General features: G+C 37.4%; 1 protein-coding gene across 1 annotated transcript in view; it reads right to left on the bottom strand.

Moving 5' to 3' along the window:
* ngdn (neuroguidin, EIF4E binding protein) overlaps positions 1–20,306 on the bottom strand; it is a 36,605-nt gene that overhangs the window by 9,747 nt on the left and 6,552 nt on the right. Inside the window, exon 4 of the mRNA XM_062021058.1 lies at positions 4,168–4,305. Coding sequence (XP_061877042.1) covers positions 4,168–4,305 — 138 coding nt within the window. The remainder of the gene's footprint in view (positions 1–4,167; positions 4,306–20,306) is intronic.

The following is a 20,306-nucleotide window of genomic DNA, read 5'->3' as shown; positions in this document are numbered from 1 at the left end:
ACTGCGACCTTTCTGTATACACTATGGAATCAATTCATGTGTGTGTGTTTTGTTAAGTGTTAACTAGATTAATATTTAACAATATTAAATAGCGGTAGATCATATTAAAGTCTGCCTCTCAATTATAAAAAAAAAACACACAAACATACATACTTTCAGTGATGTAAGGATTTAACATCCATATGTTAACACGTCATTAACATGTAAACCAACAATTAAGAATAATTCACTGCATAGTTACTATTCAAATAGCCAAATGTCTCTGACTGATCAACATAACTACAAGAATCAAAGCAGATTTTATTTAAACACATTAAAACATAGACACCACCAAATAGCTGTGGAAGGTTTTGGTTATGTCAGACCGTGATCTTCTGCCAATGACAATTACCAGCCCTGTTATTAGCATGTAGCCTTTTCTTTCTTTACTACAATCCCACTTAGCTCAAGCAGCTGAAATGGCCACAGAAACGGAAGGGCAGTGAATCTTTGTGCGATTCCAATTCGATTCAATTCTTGGGGGTGACGATTTAGAATCGATTATCAATTCAAAACGATTCTAGATTCAAAAATGAATACTTTTTAAATATTATTGGTGGCCAGATTAACTACATTACATTAACAGCTGTAATAAATTTCTATATTACTTATAAGAAACATTTTTAAGTGGAAGTGTGTGACAATCATTGGTACTTTAACTTAACTTTTAATAAGTGGATAAACACATCTTTAGTAAGTGACCACACTCAGTGATATATATAATATATATATATGTATATATATATATATATATATATATATATATATATATATATATATATATATATATATATATATATATATTAGGGCTGCAACTAACGATTCATTTGATAATCGATTAATCTGTTGATTATTACTTCGATTAATCGATTAATAATCGGATAAAAGAGACAAACTACATTTCTATCCTTTCCAGTATCTTATTGAAAAAAAACCCCAGCATACTGGCACCATACTTATTTTGATTATTGTTTCTCAGCTGTTTGTACATGTTGCAGTTTATAAATAAAGGTTTATTAAAAATAAAAAAAAATAAAAAAAATAAAAAATAAAAAATTGCCTCTGCGCATGCGCATAGCATAGATCCAACGAATCTAGCTGCAACAACTAATTAAAACCGATTATAAAAATAGTTGGCGATTAATTTAGTCATCGATTCGTCATCTATATATATATATACAGTCAAGAAAATAAGTATTTGAACACCCTGCTATTTTGCAAGTTCTCCCACTTAAAAATCATGAAGTGGTCTGAAATGTTCATGGTAGGTGCATGTCCACTGTATGAGAGATAACCTAAAAAGAAAAATCCAGAAATCACAATCTATGATTTTTTAACAATTTATTTGTGTGATAAAGCTGAAAATAAGTATTTGAACACCAACATTAATATTTGGTAGAGTAGCCTTTGTTTGCAATTACAGAGGTCAAACGTTTCCTGTAGTTCTTCACCAGGTTTGCACAGACTGCAGGAGGGATTTTGGCCCACTCCTCCACACAGATCTTCTCTAGATCAGTCAGGTTTCTGGGCTGTCGCTGAGTAACTCAGACTTTCAGCTCCCTCCAAAGATATTCAATTGGATTTAGGTCTGGAGACTGGCTAGGCCACTCCAGAACCTTGATATGGTTCTTATGAATCCACTTCTTGGTTTTTCTGGCTGTGTGCTTTGGGTCATTGTCATGTTGGAAGATCCAGCCACGACTCATCTTCAATGATCTGACTAAGGGAAGGAGGTTTTTGGCCAAAATCTCACAATACATGGCTGCAGTCATCCTCTCTTAATACAGTACAGTCGTCCTGTCCCATGAGCAGAAAAACACACCCAAAGCATGATGCTACCACCCCCATGCTTCACAGTAGGGATGGTGTTCTTGGGATGGTACGCATCATTCTTCTTCCTCCAAACACGCATAGTGGAATTATGACCAAAAAGATCAATTTTGGTCTCATCTGTGTACAAAACTTTCTCCCATGACTCCTCTGGATCATCCAAATGGTCATTGGCAAACTTAAGACGGGCCTTAACATGTGCTGGTTTAAGCAGGGGAACCTTCCGTGCCATGCATGATTTCAAACCATGACGTCTTAGTGTATTACCAGCAGTGACCATGGAAACAGTGGTCCCAGCTCTTTTCAGGTCATTGACCAAGTCCTGCCGTGTAGTCCTGGGCTGATTCCTCACCTTTCTTAGCATCATTGAGACCCCACCAGGTGATGTCTTGCATGGGGCTCCACTCCCATTGAGATTGACCGTCATGTTTAGCTTCTTCCATTTTCTAATGATTGCTCCAACAGTGGACCTTTTTTCACCAAGCTGCTTGGCAATTTCTCCGTAGCCCTTTCCATTCTTGTGGAGTTGTACAATTTTGTCTCTGGTGTCTTTGGACAGCTCTTTGCTCTTAGCCATGCTGAATGTTTGGCTCTTACTGATTGTATGGGCTGGACAGGTGTCTTTATGCAGCTAACGACCTCACACAGGTGCATCTGAGTCAGGATAATACAGTGGAGTGGAGGAGGACTTTTAAAGGCTGACTAACAGGTCTTTGAGGGTCAGAATTCTAGCTGATAGACAGGTGTTCAAATACTTATTTTCAGCTGTATCACACGAATAAATTGTTAAAAAATCATAGATTGTGATTTCTGGATTTTTTTTTTTAGGTTATCTCTCATACAGTGGACATGCACCTACCGTGAAAATTTCAGACCCCTCCATGATTTCTAAGCGGGAGAACTTGCAAAATAGCAGGGTGTTCAAATACTTATTTTCTTGACTGTATATATATATATATATATATATATATATATATATATATATATATATATATATATATATATATATATATATATATATATATATATATATATATATATATATACACACACTACCGCTCAAAAGTTTGGGGTCACACTGAAATGTCCTTATTTTTTTAAGGAAAAGCACTGTACTTTTCAATGAAGATAACTTTAAACTAGTCTTAACTTTAAAGAAATACACTCTATACATTGCTAATGTGGTAAATGACTATTCTAGCTGCAAATGTCTGGTTTTTGGTGCAATATCTACATGGGTGTATTTCCAGCCCATTTCCAGCAACTATCACTCCAGTGTTCTAATATTGATGTGTTTGCTCATTGGCTCAGAAGGCTAATTGATGATTAGAAAACCATTGTGCAATCATGTTCACACATCTGAAAACAGTTTAGCTCGTTACAGAAGCTACAAAACTGACCTTCCTTTGAGCAGATTGAGTTTCTGGAGCATCACATTTGTGGGGTCAATTAAACACTCAAAATGGCCAGAAAAAGACAACTTTCACCTGAAACTATTCTTGTCTATTCTTGTTCTTAGAAATTAAGGCTATTCCACAAAATTGTTTGGGTGACCCCAAACTTTTGAACGGTAGTATATATATATACACATTCAACATTCTTATTGTTTAAATATATTTTAAGTTTTTAATCATATTTCTTAGCTGCTTGACTGTTATTGTTAAAAAGTACATAACTTCTCTGTTGTTTGCTAAATATCCCAGCCTTTAATAAGGCCTGTTCACACGTTGGTACTTAGTGTCAGAATACAGCTGCTTAATAAGTTTCTACCCGCCAGGATGTTCTGGCGGGTAGAAAGAATGTTCCATCCATTTTCTACCGCTTATCCCTATCGAGGTCGCGGGTGGTGCTGGAGCATGTCACAAATCGGGGACGGCGTGGCGCATTTGGGAGAGTGTCCGTGCCAGCAACCTGAGGGTTCCTGGTTCGATCCCCACCTTCTACCAACCTAATCACGTCCGTTGTGTCCTTGAGCAAGACACTTCACCCTTGCTCCTATGTTAGGGCCTTGCATGGCAGCTCCCGCCATCAGTGTGTGAATGGGTGAATGTGGAAATAGTGTCAAAGTGCTTTGAGTACCTTGAAGGTAGTAAAGCGCTGTACAAGTATAACCCATTTATCATTTAAAGTATGTTTTTATATTATCATATACTCTAAAAATATATACTGTATTTTTTTTAGCTTCTGTGTCTTTAATTTGTATGATTGTTTCTGGCTTCGTATATGTGTTTTAGACAGCTGGTTTTATACTAGTTCATGCAAAAATTTAGTTTTTCTTACTGCTGACAAGTTTCTTACCGTCCTGACGGTGACCAGTCGGTTTAAGGCGTTACTCTCCTTTATTTTGCCACCTTCAGTCTTGATGCTGATTAGGTGAGTGAGATCTTGAAGGTAGAAGATCAGCAGGTGATAGCGAAGATCCAAAAACGACAAACCCTGTCACACAGAATGAAAGACATTAATCAACAACCTTGAATGGGGCCCCCCAAAGTTTTTTACTCGGGAGCCACATTAAGTTTAAAGAATTTGGAAGGGGCTATTTATTGTGTGTGTGTGTGTGTGTGTGTGTGCGTGTATACACACATACACGTATACACATTTCCAGTACAAGCCAAAAGTTTGGACACACCAATGCGTTTTCTTTATTTTCATGACTATTTACATTGTAGATTGTCACTGAAGGCATCAAAACTATGAATGAACACATGTTAAGTTATGTACTTAACAAAAAAAGGTGAAATAACTGAAAACATGTTTTATATTCTTGTTTCTTCAAAATAGCCACCCTTTGCTCTGATTACTGCTTTGCACACTCTTGGCATTCTCTCGATGAGCTTCAAGCACTCCTGTGAAGTGAAAACCATTTCAGGTGACTACTTCCTGAACACTTTTTATGTCACACCTTTGTGACATGAAAAGTCAAAAACCATTCATGTTACAAATCATTTTGTTTATGTCTTAATGTGTATAGTTAATTCCTATACGACATATTTATTCACAAACTCTTAACGGATCTGTCCCGATACAGCAACTACTAACTTAAAAACATAAATAGATATTTTTTTTTAAAATACCCTCATCTATCAAAATGTAAAAATAGAGATAAAGGCATCATGTTATGACAAAAAGCTGACAAGATGATGTATACAGTCATGGTCAAAAGTTTACATACACTTGTAAAGAACATAATGTCATGTCTGTCTTGAGTTTCCAATAATTTATACAACTCTTGTTTTTTTGTGATAGAGTGATTGGAGCACATACTTATTGGTCACAAAAAACATTCATGAAGTTTGGTTCCTTTATTAATTTATTATGAGTCTACTGAAAATGTGACCAAATCTGCTGGGTCAAAAGTATACATACAGCAATGTTAATATTGCAAGTTTCACTGCAATAAGCTTCTGATTGATTTTTTGACCACTCCTCTTGACAAAATTGGTGCAGTTCAGCTAAATTTGTTGGTTTTCTGACATTGTTTCTTCAGCATTGTCCACACGTTTAAGTCAGGACTTTGGGAAGGCCATTCTAAAACTTTAATTCTAGCCTGATTTAGCCATTCCTTTACCACATTTGATGTGTGTTTGGGGTCATTTTCCTGTTGGAACACCCAACTGCACCCAAGACCCAACCTCCGGGCTGATGATTTTAGGTTGTCCTGAAGAATTTAGAGGTAATCCTCCTTTTTCATTGTCCCATTTACTCTCTGTAAAGCACCAGTTCCATTGGCAGCAAAACAGGCCCAGGTGTTCCTGGGATTAAGGCCTTACCTTTTCTCCTCCAAACATATTGCTGGGCATTGTGGCCAAACAGCTACATTTTTGTTTCATCTGACCACAGAACTTTCCTCCAGAAGGTCTTATTTTTGTCAATGTGATGAAAAACGCCTTATTGCAGTGAAACTTGCCAAGGGACATGTAACCAAATATTAACATTGCTGTATGTATACTTTTGACCCAGCAGATTTGGTCACATTTTCAGTAGACCCATAATAAATTCATAAAATAATGTTTTTGTGACAAACCAGTATGTGCTCCAATCACTCTATCACAAAAAAACAAGAGTTGTAGAAATTATTGGAAACTCAAGACAGCCATGACATTATGTTCTTTACAAGTGTATGTAATTTTTTTTTACCACGACTGTATAAATGCCTCGTAAGAAAATAATGTTTGCCTTTGTGCCCTTCCAAAGAAACACTTGCCTTGTCCTTAAACGGTAAATAGTTTTATGGTTGGATAGGCTACCTAAAATACCTGTATGAAGTTGCCACACCCCACCTTGTCTAAATCTCCGCAAAATAGTCCCAAACGTTTGTGCTGCTAAATTTTTTGTCTGTGCCATTATGGTTTTTCTAGAGTACATTTTCTGACTTGTGAGGTCATCCAGCCCCCACTCACTTTCTCCAAATCATCGCAAACTTGTTCCATTTGTTTGTGCTGCAAAAATGTTTGGTCTAACTATTAAAGTTTTTAAGTTAGTAAGGTTTCAATATTCATATCCAGCCCTTAACCTTGTCAAAACCTCCCCATACCAGTCCCAATCATTTGTGCTGGTTAGTGCTCGAAAATGTTTTGATCCAACTACTATGCTTTTTAAGTTATTAATGTTTTATGGTATGTTATTAACCTGTAATTAACACGTTACTAATTATAACTGGACCCCAACTATGTCAAAACCTCCCCAAACATGTCCAATTTGTGTTTAGTTTGAGCTGTAAAAATGTTTAGTCCAACAATTATAGTTTAAGTTATTAACGTTTTGTGATTCAAAAACGGTCTGAAGAAACCAATTGCTGAGGGCAGAAACCTGGACAACGACATTTATCTGGATGAGAAACTCTTACTTGCCAACCCTCCCGAATTTTCCGGGAGACTCACGAATTTCAGTGCCTCTCCTGAAAATCTCCCGGGACAACCATTCTCCCGAAAATCTCCCGATTTCCAGCCGGACAACTATATTGGGGGCGTGCCTTAAAGGCACTGCCTTTAGCGTCGTCTCTCACCTGAAAAGGAGACTATTATATATGTCTCCGTTATCCATAGGTTTATCTATAACCCATAAAGTAGGCAGGCACGGAACTATTTCTCAGCGCGTGTTTATTCCAGCCGGCACGTTAATAAGTGTATTAATATGCGTGATCGGAATCCGGATGTTGTGTGTCAGTGCACACAACATCCGGATTCCGATCATGCATTGCTTCAAAACTACGGCAATTTCCAGCCGGACAAACAATATTGGGGGCCTTAAAGGCGCTGCATTTAGCGTCCTCTCCCCTGAAAAGGATATATATGTCTCCGTTATCCATAAGTTTATCTATAACCCATAACACGGTGGCCGAATGGATATAGTCACTCGTGAACGGTCAGAGAAGCACAAGTCGGCGGCAACGCACTATTATGGGCCACCTTGCAAGCAACATCCCGTTCTCATTTGCGGATGTTTTCAACAAATCTGTGAAGGATATGTTCCCGGATTCAGAGATCGCTCGCACTCAAATGGCAGAACAAAAGCTACTCAAATAGTGAAAGGTAAGTGTTATTTTTTTTAAAGTAAGCAGCAAGTACTGTACAGTTAGTAGAACAACTGTGTTTTCATTACTGTTTACTGTACTGTACTATATATATATATATATATATATATATATATATATATATATACATACATACACTGTATATATATATATATATATATATATATATATATAAGAACTACTTAAATTTCAGTGAATTCTAGCTATAAATACACTCCTCCCCCTTAACTCCGCCCGGCCCCGCCCACCAATCTCCCGAATTCGGAGGTCTCGAGGTTGGCAAGTATGGAGAAACTAGACAAGTCTGAAAATACTGCAAAGTCGAGCCATTTGATGACAGATTTGGGTTGCAGAAATCTGTAAAGAGAGTAGAAGAGTTGCATCCCAGAATAGTAACGGAGACAAACTGCATTTCCAGTACATCAACCGCCAATTTTGCACATGTTGAGGCGTAGTTAAAAAATTTGAACTACGGCGGGGAGATGCGGGTTTCCCATGCAGCGCACTCACAAAAAAAACCAGCAAGGACATAGTGTCAGAAATTGACGCACCTGAAATTGATCAAGATGGGGCGGAAGAAGCCAACATCAAACTTGTGCAACCCCTGGCAAATTGGAGAGGCCTGGCTAGAGCCACCACTAAATAGAGGAAAAGCTACTTCTTGTTCATGTCGACACTGCTCCAAAAACAAGCAAGATGAAAACTGGCCTTCTCACAAATACTACAGGTAATCTATCCAATCCAGTTAGGGTTGACAAAGAAAATGTTAGTGTCATCAATTCAGCATTTGACTCATTCTGCCCGTGTCGCAGTTGCGCATTCGCGGCAGTGAACATTTCAAAAAACAAATTGACAGTGTCCAAGACACAAACAAAAATATGGCACCTGGGCAACAATTCTCCTCAACATTTTTAGTCACAACCAGCTGAGATCAGGTGCAAAGCAAGTTGATGTAGCATGCAACATTGCCTGTCATAAGGAAATTGATGAGCCATGCTCCTACACGAGGGGTGCCCATTACGTCGATCGCGAGCTACCGGACGATCGCGGAGGGTGTGTCAGTCGATCGCCAGCCAGGCATAAAAAAATAGTCCTAAAAACGAGCGATCATAAATCTTCACTATGACGTCACTTGATTGACATTCACGGCACCCGAGGGTCTTCTGAGATGACGCTGGCTGCTGCCAGTTCATTATTAAGAAAAAATTACCGACAGGAAGGCGAAAAACACTTTTTATTTCAACAGACTCTGGCGCCGTACCTGTCGTCAAAACTCCAAAGACCGACTGCACAGTTGCACAATAAAAGCGCTGCTTCATCCTGCCTGCGCTAACAAAATAAGAGTCTCAGAAAGTTGGCGTGCACAAGCTAGCAAGCTCCGGAGTTTGCCGCCAATGTATTTCTTGTAAAGTGTATACAAAGGAGTACGGAAGCTGGACAAATAAGATGGCAAAAACCAACCACTTTCATGTGGTATTGGACAGAAAGGAGGACTTTTTTCTCCTCCATTTGAAAATGCGGACGTTATCAGCACTACTGTCTGATTCCAATCAATGCAAGTCATCAGAATCAGGTAATACACCAACTTATATTCTTGTCTTCATGAAAGAAAGGAATCTATGTGTTAAACATGCTTGTATTATCATTAAACACCTTTAACTTGTTAACAATATTAACTATATGTGTTAAACATGCTTGTATTATCATTAAACACCTTTAACTTGTTAACAATATTAACTATATGCGTTAAACATGCTTGCATTATCTTTAAACACCTTCAACTTGTTAACAATATTAACTATGTGTTAAACATGCTTGCATTATCTTTAAACACCTTTAACTTGTTAACAATATTAACTATATGTGTTAAACATGCTTGTATTATCTTTAAACACCTTTAACTTGTTAACAATATTAACTATATGTGTTAAACATGCTTGTATTATCTTTAAACGCCTTTAACTTATTAACAATATTAACTATATGTATTAAACATGCTTTATTATCTTTAAACACCTTTAATTTATTAACAATATTAACTATATGTGTTAAACATGCTTGCATTATCATTAAACACCTTTAACTTGTTAACAAAAACATATATAAGTAAATATAAATAAATAAGTAAATATAAATTATATATATGAATGAGGTAGATCCCCACGACTTGTTCAATTGAAAAGTAGCTCGCCTGCAGAAAAAGTGTGGGCACCCCTGTCTTACACTGATGACTGAGAGGCAGTGTTAAAATTCAGACTGCTGTACTACAGAGAAGTTCCCTTAGCATCTGTCGATGGAAGCATTATAAAACAAGAGTTCACTTAAAAGCATTTGGACAAGGTGGGGGGTGCAACTTCACACAGGTACTTAAAACCAGTGGCGTAGCACCACCACGTTTTTCTATTTGTCTACGACATCTGACAACATCAGTGGTAGACTTATTGTTGCAATCGGCGAATCCTTCCACCACTGAAGAGTTCAGTACTAGTTTAATAACCCACAGTTACACCACTGTCTATTGAGATTGCTGTGGAAAGCAGTTTTTTTGCTGCAGGAATTGCCCCTTAACAGCACCTTCTGTAATGATCCTTCTGAGGAGTGTTAGGGCTTTTATCCAGGGCCCCACAAAGGTGTGTAGGAAAAACAAGACGTTCTACCTCACGTGTTTTACACAAAACAATGAATTTGTTGTTAAGGTTGAGTATAGTTGATTTTTGAACATTCCAGCAAAAAGTTGAATGTCAATGTTTGTTTTTGTTACCTTTAGATTTTAAGTCTGTTTTTACATATGTTCCATAGCTGAGCGAATAAATGTTCAATGTCTATAACACTGTTGAGTAGTCATATTTTAAAACCAAGAACAGCGAAGACCTTCTCGCTGTGAGGCACAGCGCCATCGTGCTGCCAAATATTGACATGGCTCACACTGTGCGTCAGGCTCACACTGTGCGTCAGAGCAGGCGTCAGTAATGCTGTAGTCTCGCAAGAGAGAGCGTACGTGAAGCGGGAAAAAAAATAGAGTCAAGTGGCACACTTAGCTGCCAAAGAATTCTGATTTATTCAGAAAATAAAGCAAATAAAACTTAAATATCAAAATCTGGAGGCACTTGAAGGCTACATCAAAGAGTGCTACGACCGTCCCGTCATGGGGAAGCCATCTAAGACGCCAACGTCTAAAACAGGGGTGGGCAATTAATTTTTACCGGGGGCCGCATGAGCAACCTGAGCACTGCTGGAGGGCCACATCGACAATATTTCAATTAAATTTTGCTCAATATTATTTTTGATGTATACCGTGAGATAAATAATAATAATAATAATAATAATAATAATTAATAATAATAGTAATACTTCAACATAGTGTGTGTAACAGCATTCCATGACTAATATAAATAAATTAACATTAATAATAAATGACAGTAAAATAAGCACACGTATGACTGAGGAGTCATAGTGTAACTTTGTGTGGTGTTTGAGTTGTCCGACTTTTTGTGTGGCCATAAACGCACCAGTGGTTTAGTGGTATGCGTGTTGGTGACAGATAGACAAGTTGGTTTTGGCCTGGTTTGTACGGCAGAAAATGACTAGTTTTTCGGGATAGAAGTGTTTTACTCATGTTTTTGGTGTGGTTATGTCCGAATATAAACAGTTTTGCTCAATAAAGTGATCTATATAATTCCTGTCCTCGAAGCATCTCGATAGACGTTACAATAATTGAACGGTGTTCAATTGAACGGTGTTGACGAACACCGTTAGGGCCGCTTGTTGTCACTGTCACTCAAAGTTGCATTGCAAAATTACATAGAATAAATATGTTTATTTTGTTTAGAATTCAGATGGGATTTGATTTGGTGCGTGGCATATATTTGCTGTGCGCAGCGGATGCTTGAGCAGTGCGCAATTGCGCAGGCGCGCACCTTAGAGGGAACGTTGCTTGCCTTGTTGAAAACATGCCATTCGTCATCAACTTTTCTCTCTTTAGCGTCTCGGGTGTAAACTGTGCATCACTTGTCGCTGCATGTGCACCTTCACTCGCAGGTTACACACGGACATACGCCCATAAATAATACTTTTCAAAATAAAAGCAGCACAGTTGTATTGCGCGCACGACATAGATGTTTTTTCAACTTTATTTTGTAATTTGTGATTGCAGCTGTTCACATTCACAAACAATCACGCACACGTATACGTCCACACGGAAGTAATACATATAACAATTTTCAAAACAAAAGCAGCACCGTTGTATTGCACACTCGACATAGATACTTTTTAAAATTTATTTTGTAATTTATAATTGGCCTCACTCGGGTCGGACAGGGACGCACAAAGGGCCGGATGCGGCCCGCGGGCCGCAGAATGCCCAGGTCTGGTCTAAAAGAAGCCGCCCGGAGGACTCACCTGGCCATGTGTCACTGCCGGGTACAAACTTCACCGACATCCTGGATTCCATCGACAAGAGGCTGACTTGTTTGGATGGCCGCCTCGCACTTGTCGAGGTGCTCCACAAGGAATTCCAAGCCATCCGAGAGAGTTTGGAATTCGGACAACAGCAGGTCATTTCTCTCGCCAAGGAGAACGCCGCTCTTCGTGAGTCCGTAAAATCCCTCACCGACGGAGTGACGCAACTCACCCGGGACAACAGGAGCATGAGAGAGACGATGCTGGACCTCCAGGCGAGAAGCATGAGGGACAATCTGGTCTTCGCAGGAATACCGGAAAAGACAGAGGAAGATCCCGAGGAAACCATCAAGTCCTTCATGGAACACCAGCTCAAGCTTCCAGCAGACACCATCAGGAACATCACCTTCCATCGTGTCCACCGGCTTGGAGCCAAAAATCCGGAGAACAGGAGGCCGAGACCCATCGTAGCCAAATTCGAACACTTCAAGCAGAAGGAGCGGGTGAGGAACCAGGGCCGAGAGCTGAAAGGATCCAACTTCAGCATCAACGACCAGTTTCCAAAGGAAATTCTAGACAGATGCTGCCATCTGTTCCCGCTTCGCAAGAAGTTTATCACTGAAGGATGCCGTGCAGTCATCGCGGTGGATAAACTTTTCATCAATGGCCAACTTTACCGTGATCCGGAAGCCACGCTGTGGCTGTATTATTAGCGTCTGAAACACGGTAAATGTTGTATTTTTTTTTTCTTTTGTTATTTCATTATGCTTCAATCCCTCTCTTTTTTCCCCCCCTCTTGCTCACAATACACCTGTGCGTCATTATAGCGCTCACGTAAACACCATACGCTCTCTCTCTCTCTTTTGGTAACCCAACATGTTTACAGTTTAACTTTTTTGTTTTCCTTTTTATGTCACTTATTTCACTACCTGTTTAATCCACCACTCTCTTCTTTTCTCTTTCTTTTATGTTTTGTTTTTCTCTTTCTATTTCTCCACCTGTTGTATGTCCCCTTGTCGTCATCAGCATTTACACTCACAGCTAATACATGCACAACTATACACACTATACACACCTACATATATGCATGATAGGCTTACATTTAGATACAGACATGCATTATTTACACATAAAGTACACACATACATCCACACACTTAGTTACAGTCTAGTTTAGTATGTCCATTGTGCAGTTTGTCACTTGGAATGTGCGTGGGGTCGGGTCAAAGGAAAAAAATATAAAAATTCTTAATCATTTGAAGAGCATGCAAGCAGACATTGCTTTACTACGAGAGACTCCCCTCTCCAAGTCCGATACCTCAAAACTGCATTCATCGCAATACCCACACACATACTTTGCTAGTTACAACTCCAAACAGAGAGGCGTAGCCATTCTCATTAGTAGAAAGGTCAACTTTACATTCCATAACTCCATTACTGACATAGAGGGAAGATACATCATTCTTAATATTTCTGTTGACGGGAGAAACTTATGTATCGCCAACATTTATGGTCCAAATGTTGATGACCCCTCCTTTTTTCACACTTTCTTCTCTTCACTTTCTCCTCACTCAAACCACTGCTTGATTCTAGGAGGGGACCTCAACTTAGTATTTAATCCAAATATAGATCAGTCCAGAGTAGGGATGATGTTTGATAAGGAATTATCGAGTTCAAGCCTATTATCGAATCCTCTTATCGAACCGATTCCTTATCGAGTCCAGATAGGTTGTATATGGAAAAAAAACACACAATATTTGGTTTAACAAAAGCTCACTTTTATTATATAATAAAAAAATAAAATCTAATAAATAAATAAATATTGACTGTTACCCACCTAAAAAAATAAAATATAATAAAATAAATAAATATTGACTGTTGTTACCCAAAGTATATTAAGTGGGATTTTTCAGAGAAACAAATATATACAGTAACACAAAAACAACCTGTCTCTGTGATCACTATAGGTGTATAAATAATAATATAGTGTTAAATAAAATCAGTCCCTTGGGCACAAAACTGAAAATAATACAGCTCTCCAAAAAGTGCACTTCTGCTGCTATTTGACATAACTGTTTGTTATGATGCTTTGACATTTTTGCACTTTATTTCTTTATTGAAAGAAAATTCTATGAAGAGAAAAGTTATTTGCAAATGTGGTTACAATGCTAAAAAATGAAAAGTTAAAGCTAAAAAAAGAAATACACTTTATTGAGTTAACATTATTTCTTTATAGGGGGAAAAATGTTATGAGCGAGAGAATATAACAACTACACTACCCATCATGCAACGGGAGTTACGAGCATGCGCGGTAGCCCCGAAAAGTGTTGCATGTTAACCACGCTGTGAAAGTAAACGTCAAGAACTCAGCCAACACGCCTCGTCTGCATTATTTATAATTAGACAGACAACACATCTACAGTGTGATTTTGTTTTGTTTACAAGGAAAGAAAAACAAAAGTTAAAAAAGGGAGATATGTTGTATATATATGTATGTGCTGCGGTTGTTTTAAGAACATTGCGACAGCTGCCGTAAAGGAGGTGCATTGCTAGCCTGGTTGCTATGTTTCCGGTTGGTCGTAAAAGTGTTCGTCATGTGTTTTACCCTGCTAAAATCTCTCAGTAAAGTTATTCGATGGATGATAGCTTTTGTTTTGAACTTTATTACACCTTTGGAGCGCTTTTTCCCGTCCATTGTTTTCCTGCTTTCGCTATCTGCGCCTAATGACTGAGCTACGTGACGTCAATTCTTGTGATGTCCCACGGAGCATTTCTGGTCGGGACGGGATTCGAATAAAGAATCAACTCTTTTCCTTTACTATAGTGGTCTCGATAACGGGTACCGGTTCTCAAAAAGGGATTCGAGTCCGAGGACTCGGTTCTTTTCTTATCAAACAACCGGGAAAACCGGTTTCGAGTATCATCCCTAGTCCAGAGTCACCGTGAGTCTCAGTCAGTGGTAATACTTAAGCAATATATGAACGATTATGGTCTTTGCGATGCCTGGCGTTCTTATCACCACACTCTTAGGGAATACACTTTTTTTTCCCCAGTTCACCACTCATTCTCTCGCATTGATTACTTTTTAACTATTAGCTCAATTTTATCTGACATCTCAAACATTCACATCCATCCTATCAGTCACCATGCACCTGTCTCACTTTCCCTCACTAACAAAACTATCACTGCACCTATAAAACAATGGAGACTTAATACATCATTACTAAAGGACCCAGACTTCCTAAACTATTTTGAGAAAGAATGGACAGATTTTTTAGATTTTAATGATCAACCAGAAATCACGGCGTGCGTTCTCTGGGAGGCCGCAAAAGTAGTTATGCGAGGACAAATAATTTCTTATTCATTATACAAGAAAAAAAAGGAACATTTACTAGAGCAGGAACTTGAAAATGAAATAAAAATATTAGAAATAGCTTATGCGAACTCACAAAATGAACATACTCTGAACAAACTGAGAAAACTCAAATTAGATTTAAGAGAAATAATTGATAAGAAAAGTAAATTCCTGCTCCAGAGGTTACGCTTATAAAAATTTGAACATGACAATAAACCAAGCAAATATTTGGCTAACCAACTAAAATTAAACAAAGAAAAAAACTCTATACCATCCATTACGCACGTTCCTGAGGAAATTAACTCCATATTTAGAGACTTTTACAGAAACGTGTATACACCCCAGATTGACCCATCTCTTTCAGACATTGAGACATTTCTCAATGGTATAGACTTAACTAAATTAAATACAAGGCAGGTATCAAATTTAGATCTTGCTATTTCTGTTGATGAACTTCACGATGCTCTTCAACAGATGCCAAACAATAAAGCACCAGGGCCTGATGGATTCCCTGTGGAGTTCTACAAAACATTCTGGTCACTGCTAGCTCCGATATTCACGAAAATGGCTTTAGAGATTAAAGACAACTCATTCCTTCCTCCAAATATGAACTCTGCCACGATCAGTCTCTTACTAAAACCTGATAAAGATCCAACACTTCCATCCAGTTACCAGCCAATCTCCCTGATTAATGCTGATCTTAAAATTATCTGCAAAGTATTAGCTCAAAGATTAGAAAAAGTCACTCCATATATAGTACATCCAGATCAAACGGGTTTCATCAAAGAGAGACAATCGTCCAACAATGTTCGCCGTCTACTCAATGTGATAGACAATTCTGTTATTCATAATCTAAAAACAGCTGTTGTTTCATTAGATGCTGAAAAAGCATTTGATAGAGTGAATTGGAATTTTCTTTTAGCTACTCTACAGAAATTTGGATTTTGAGACTCATTTATAGAATGGATCAAGGTCCATTCGGTTAGAACGAACGGCCAAATCTCCCAAAGGTTTAATCTTATGAGGGGCACAAGGCAAGGGTGTCCACTTTCTCCGTCACTGTTTGCTATATTTATTAAACCTCTTGCAACTGCAATTCGACAGCATGCAAATATTAAAGGCATCCATACCGCAACTGTTCATCACAAAATAAGCCTTTATGCTGCTGATGTATTACTTTTCTTACAAAATCCACATTCTTCTCTTCAAGATACAATCTCACTTATCAATAAATTCAGTTCTATTTCAGATTACTCCATCACTGGTCCAAATCTACTGTGTTACCAATTAATTTGGACTTTCAGAGCACCTCATCGATTCCACTGCTTAAAGGGAACAATAAATACCTGGGAATCAATATCTCCTCCACATTGTCAGATCTGAATCGCTTGAATAACTCCCCAATCTTAAAATCGATTGAGGATGATCTGGCGCGTTGGAAAACACTGCCAATCTCACTTATGGGAAGGGTTTCTACCGTGAAAATGATGGTCTTGCCTAGGGTTAATTATCTATTTTCAATGATTCCAATCAAACCTTCTCAAATCTGGTTTAAATCACTAGACTCACACATCAATCAGTTTCTTTGGAAGAGTAAACCAACACGAATCAGCCTTAAAACTTTACAAAAACCCAAAGAATATGGGGGTCTAGAACTCCCAAACTTTTCCTATTACTTCCTTGCAAATAAACTACAATATATATTAAAATAGATCAATCTCACTTTATTGGATAGTTTATGGTTAGAGATTGAACAATCACTTAGCCAGGAGATCCCAATTTCTAACTTCCCCTTTATTAGCCAAATTCTCCGAAAACACAACTGCTTTAAAAGTATTACTATACGCAAGGGGTCACCAACCTTTTTGAAACCAAGGGCTACTTCTTGGGTACTGATTAATGCGAAGGGCTACCAGTTAGATACACAATTAAATAAATTGCCAGAAGTAGCCAATTTGCTCAATTTGCCTTTAATTCTGTTATTATTAATAATTAATGATATTTATCTTAGTGGAAACACTGATCATCTTAATGATTTCTCACAATAAATATATATAGAAACAGATAAATATCAACACTTTATTTTTATATTTTCTCTAAGTGCACATTTTTCAAATTGAACATTTTCAAATGATCACTTCTAAGACAGTCTTGTGAAATCACAATATCCCATTTTAACTAGCTAGCCACTAACATTTTTTAACAAATCATGAATTACTTTGCACCATGTTTGTACAAATAATAACTCATGTAAAATACAAAAGTAAACTCTCAAATTTTTAAATCATGTCACACTTTGAACTTGACACCAAATCTGTTATCGGTTTCTTTGTCAGTTAGTGGGAAGCCTGGCATTGCATACTGTTAACTAGTGTGTTGTACTCTGGTGTGTAACTTGACACTGCAACTCTGAGTGAGTCTTGCAGATGTGCATCAGTGAGGCGTGTTCTGTGTTTGTTCTTGATGAAGTTCATGTCAGAAAAGGCTGATTCACAAAGATAAGATTTTTCATCATTGTTTGCGGAACCTTCTTAATCTTTTGGACATATTTTCACAGCAATCTGGCCTTAAGCTTAATTATGATAAATGTAAAATGTTAAGGATCGGAAATCTAAAGGGAACGTCCTTTCGAATGGAATGCAAAGTGCCTGTTTTGTGGACAGATGGACCAGTTAACATACTTGGTGTTGTTGTCCCAGAAAATCTGGAAGATCTAGGCTCAGTAAATTATGATAATAGACTAAGAAAGCTGGACAAAAGTATGCAATTATGGAAAGGGAAATCCCTAACCTTTATGGTAAAATGTCTATTGCCAACTCGTTAATTATTCCTCAGTTTATTTATTAGTTTTTGTCATTACCAGCTCCATCACAAAACTTTTTTAAGATTTATGAGCGGAGGGTCTTCGATTTTGTCTGGAACGGCAAACCAGAAAAGATTAAAAGAAAGGTTTTGTACAAAGAGTATGAATATGGGGGCCTGAAACTTCTCAACCTTGAAGCTATGTGTCTGTCTTTAAAAGCATCAATTGTTCCAAATATGTATTTAAACATTGAGTGGTACACAAATGTCCTGTTGGACAAAAAACATGTACTGTATCAAAAGAAATTGTATCCTTTTTTACAAGTGATCCCCTCCCAGAGAGTCTGCTGGGAAACATAAAGGAAACAATCCACTCATAGTGGTGTTTTCAATTTTATGTGCCAGAAAAAAGAGACGATATTTTGCAGCAGTTAATAATTTTTATTTAATAAAGAAATCTTTGAAGGCTGGCTCATACAACACAAATGGAAAATGGGAGGACTTTTTTGACTGCCCGTTGCCATGGGATGCCATATTCAAACTAATCTATAAAACCACTATCGATGTGCAAAATCGTTATTTTCAAATTAAAATTATTTATAACTTCTTACCCACAGGGAAAATGTTAAAATTATGGAATATGACAGAGTCAGATGATTGCCGATTTTGTTGTCAGGAGCCTGAATCCACCCTGCATTTGTTTTGGTATTGTCATATTGTGTCTTTGTTTTGGGTGGAAGTTGAAAAAATGTGTTTAAGGATTGGTTTGTTTATGAAGCATGTGGTTTCTGTTATTTTAGGAGAGTTCATTGACAATCATGATTTAGTCAATTTAATTATAGTACTCGGTAAAATGTTTATTTTTAAGGCCAAAAACAGATATTCACTTAGTATTACTTTCTTTAAAACATTTATTCAGTATTTTCTAATTTTAGAAAGTTACATGGTTGAAAACGATAATGATGCCAAAAAACATTAAAAAAAAGATGAGAAGTCCTCAAAGGCTTATTTTGAAAGTATAATTATGTTTATAGATTATATGATATCTGTTGTTGTGTTCCCTAATTTGAGTGACCCGGACATAACCTGGACTGTACATAAATGCTTATTTTGAAAATGTAATTTTGTTTATAAATTATATGCAATCTGTTGTGTTCCCTAATTTATTTCTGTGTACATGAATGAAGGTGTGTGTTGCTGAGTCCGACTTGGACATTATCTGGACTGGGCCTGGTTTAAAAAACCCTTTAAACAAATCTAATTTCATTGACAACCTGGTCTGTTGAAGATAAGGCCCTTTTTTAAAAAATAAAATAAAATAAGATAAATAAATAAAAAACATTTTCTTGGAAAAAAAAAGAAAGTAAAACAATATAAAAATAATTACATAAAAAATAGTAATTAATGAAAATGTTAGTGGACCAGCAGCCTATACAATCATGTGTGCTTCAGGGACTGTGTCCCTTGCAGATGTGTTGTCTATGTTGTGGGAACCAGAATATTGGTAGCAGAAAGAAATAACCCCTTTTGTATGAGTGGGTGTGGATGAGTGTGCATGGGGGAGGTTGTTTGGGTTGATGCACTGATTGAAAGTATATCTTGTGTTTTTTCTATGTAGATTTAATTTTAAAAAAAAATAAATAAAAAAATAAAAAAAATAAATACATTTTAGAACAGGCCCGCGGGCGACTCATCTGGTCCTTACGGGCGACCTGGTGCCTGCGGGCACCGCGTTGGTGAGCCCTGCTATACGCACTACCTTAACAGCTTGGTGGGAGTTTTTGAAAATAACTGGGTCCCCGCTCACTCCCTGTCAATTTACGCCTATTTGGAATAATCCTGATTTTCTTTTAAACAAGAAGCCATTGAACTTTCCAACATGGGAGTCAGATGCCATCAATGCAAACAGTTGTATCTCTTTTAAAAGTTTAATAACACAATATGCAATCGTTCCTAATAAATACCTAGAATATATACAAATCAAATCTGTAATCAGCGCAAGATTCAACAAAACAACATGGGAAAGTAATCCTACGACCGTTAAATTCTTCAAAACATCTGCCCCCAAAGCTTTATCCAAATTATATGCTGTCTTATCAAAAATAGATAACACAATAAGTATCCCAACTTCCAAATGGCACTCAGACGTATCCACAAGCTTTGACCCAGAATTCTGGAAACAAATATGCCTCAATACTTCTCGTTTGATTAAGAATCCGAATTTACGACTGATTCAGCTCAAAATACTTTACAGAATATATTACACCGGTCTAAGAATGTATAAAATGGGTTTAGCTGACTCTAACATTTGTGAACACTGCTCAGATAATAAGGTAGATAACTACTTACA

This window comes from Entelurus aequoreus, linkage group LG15 (assembly GCF_033978785.1).
Source record: "Entelurus aequoreus isolate RoL-2023_Sb linkage group LG15, RoL_Eaeq_v1.1, whole genome shotgun sequence".
Taxonomy (NCBI): domain Eukaryota; kingdom Metazoa; phylum Chordata; class Actinopteri; order Syngnathiformes; family Syngnathidae; genus Entelurus; species Entelurus aequoreus.
This window is presented reverse-complemented; position numbering and strand designations above follow the sequence as displayed.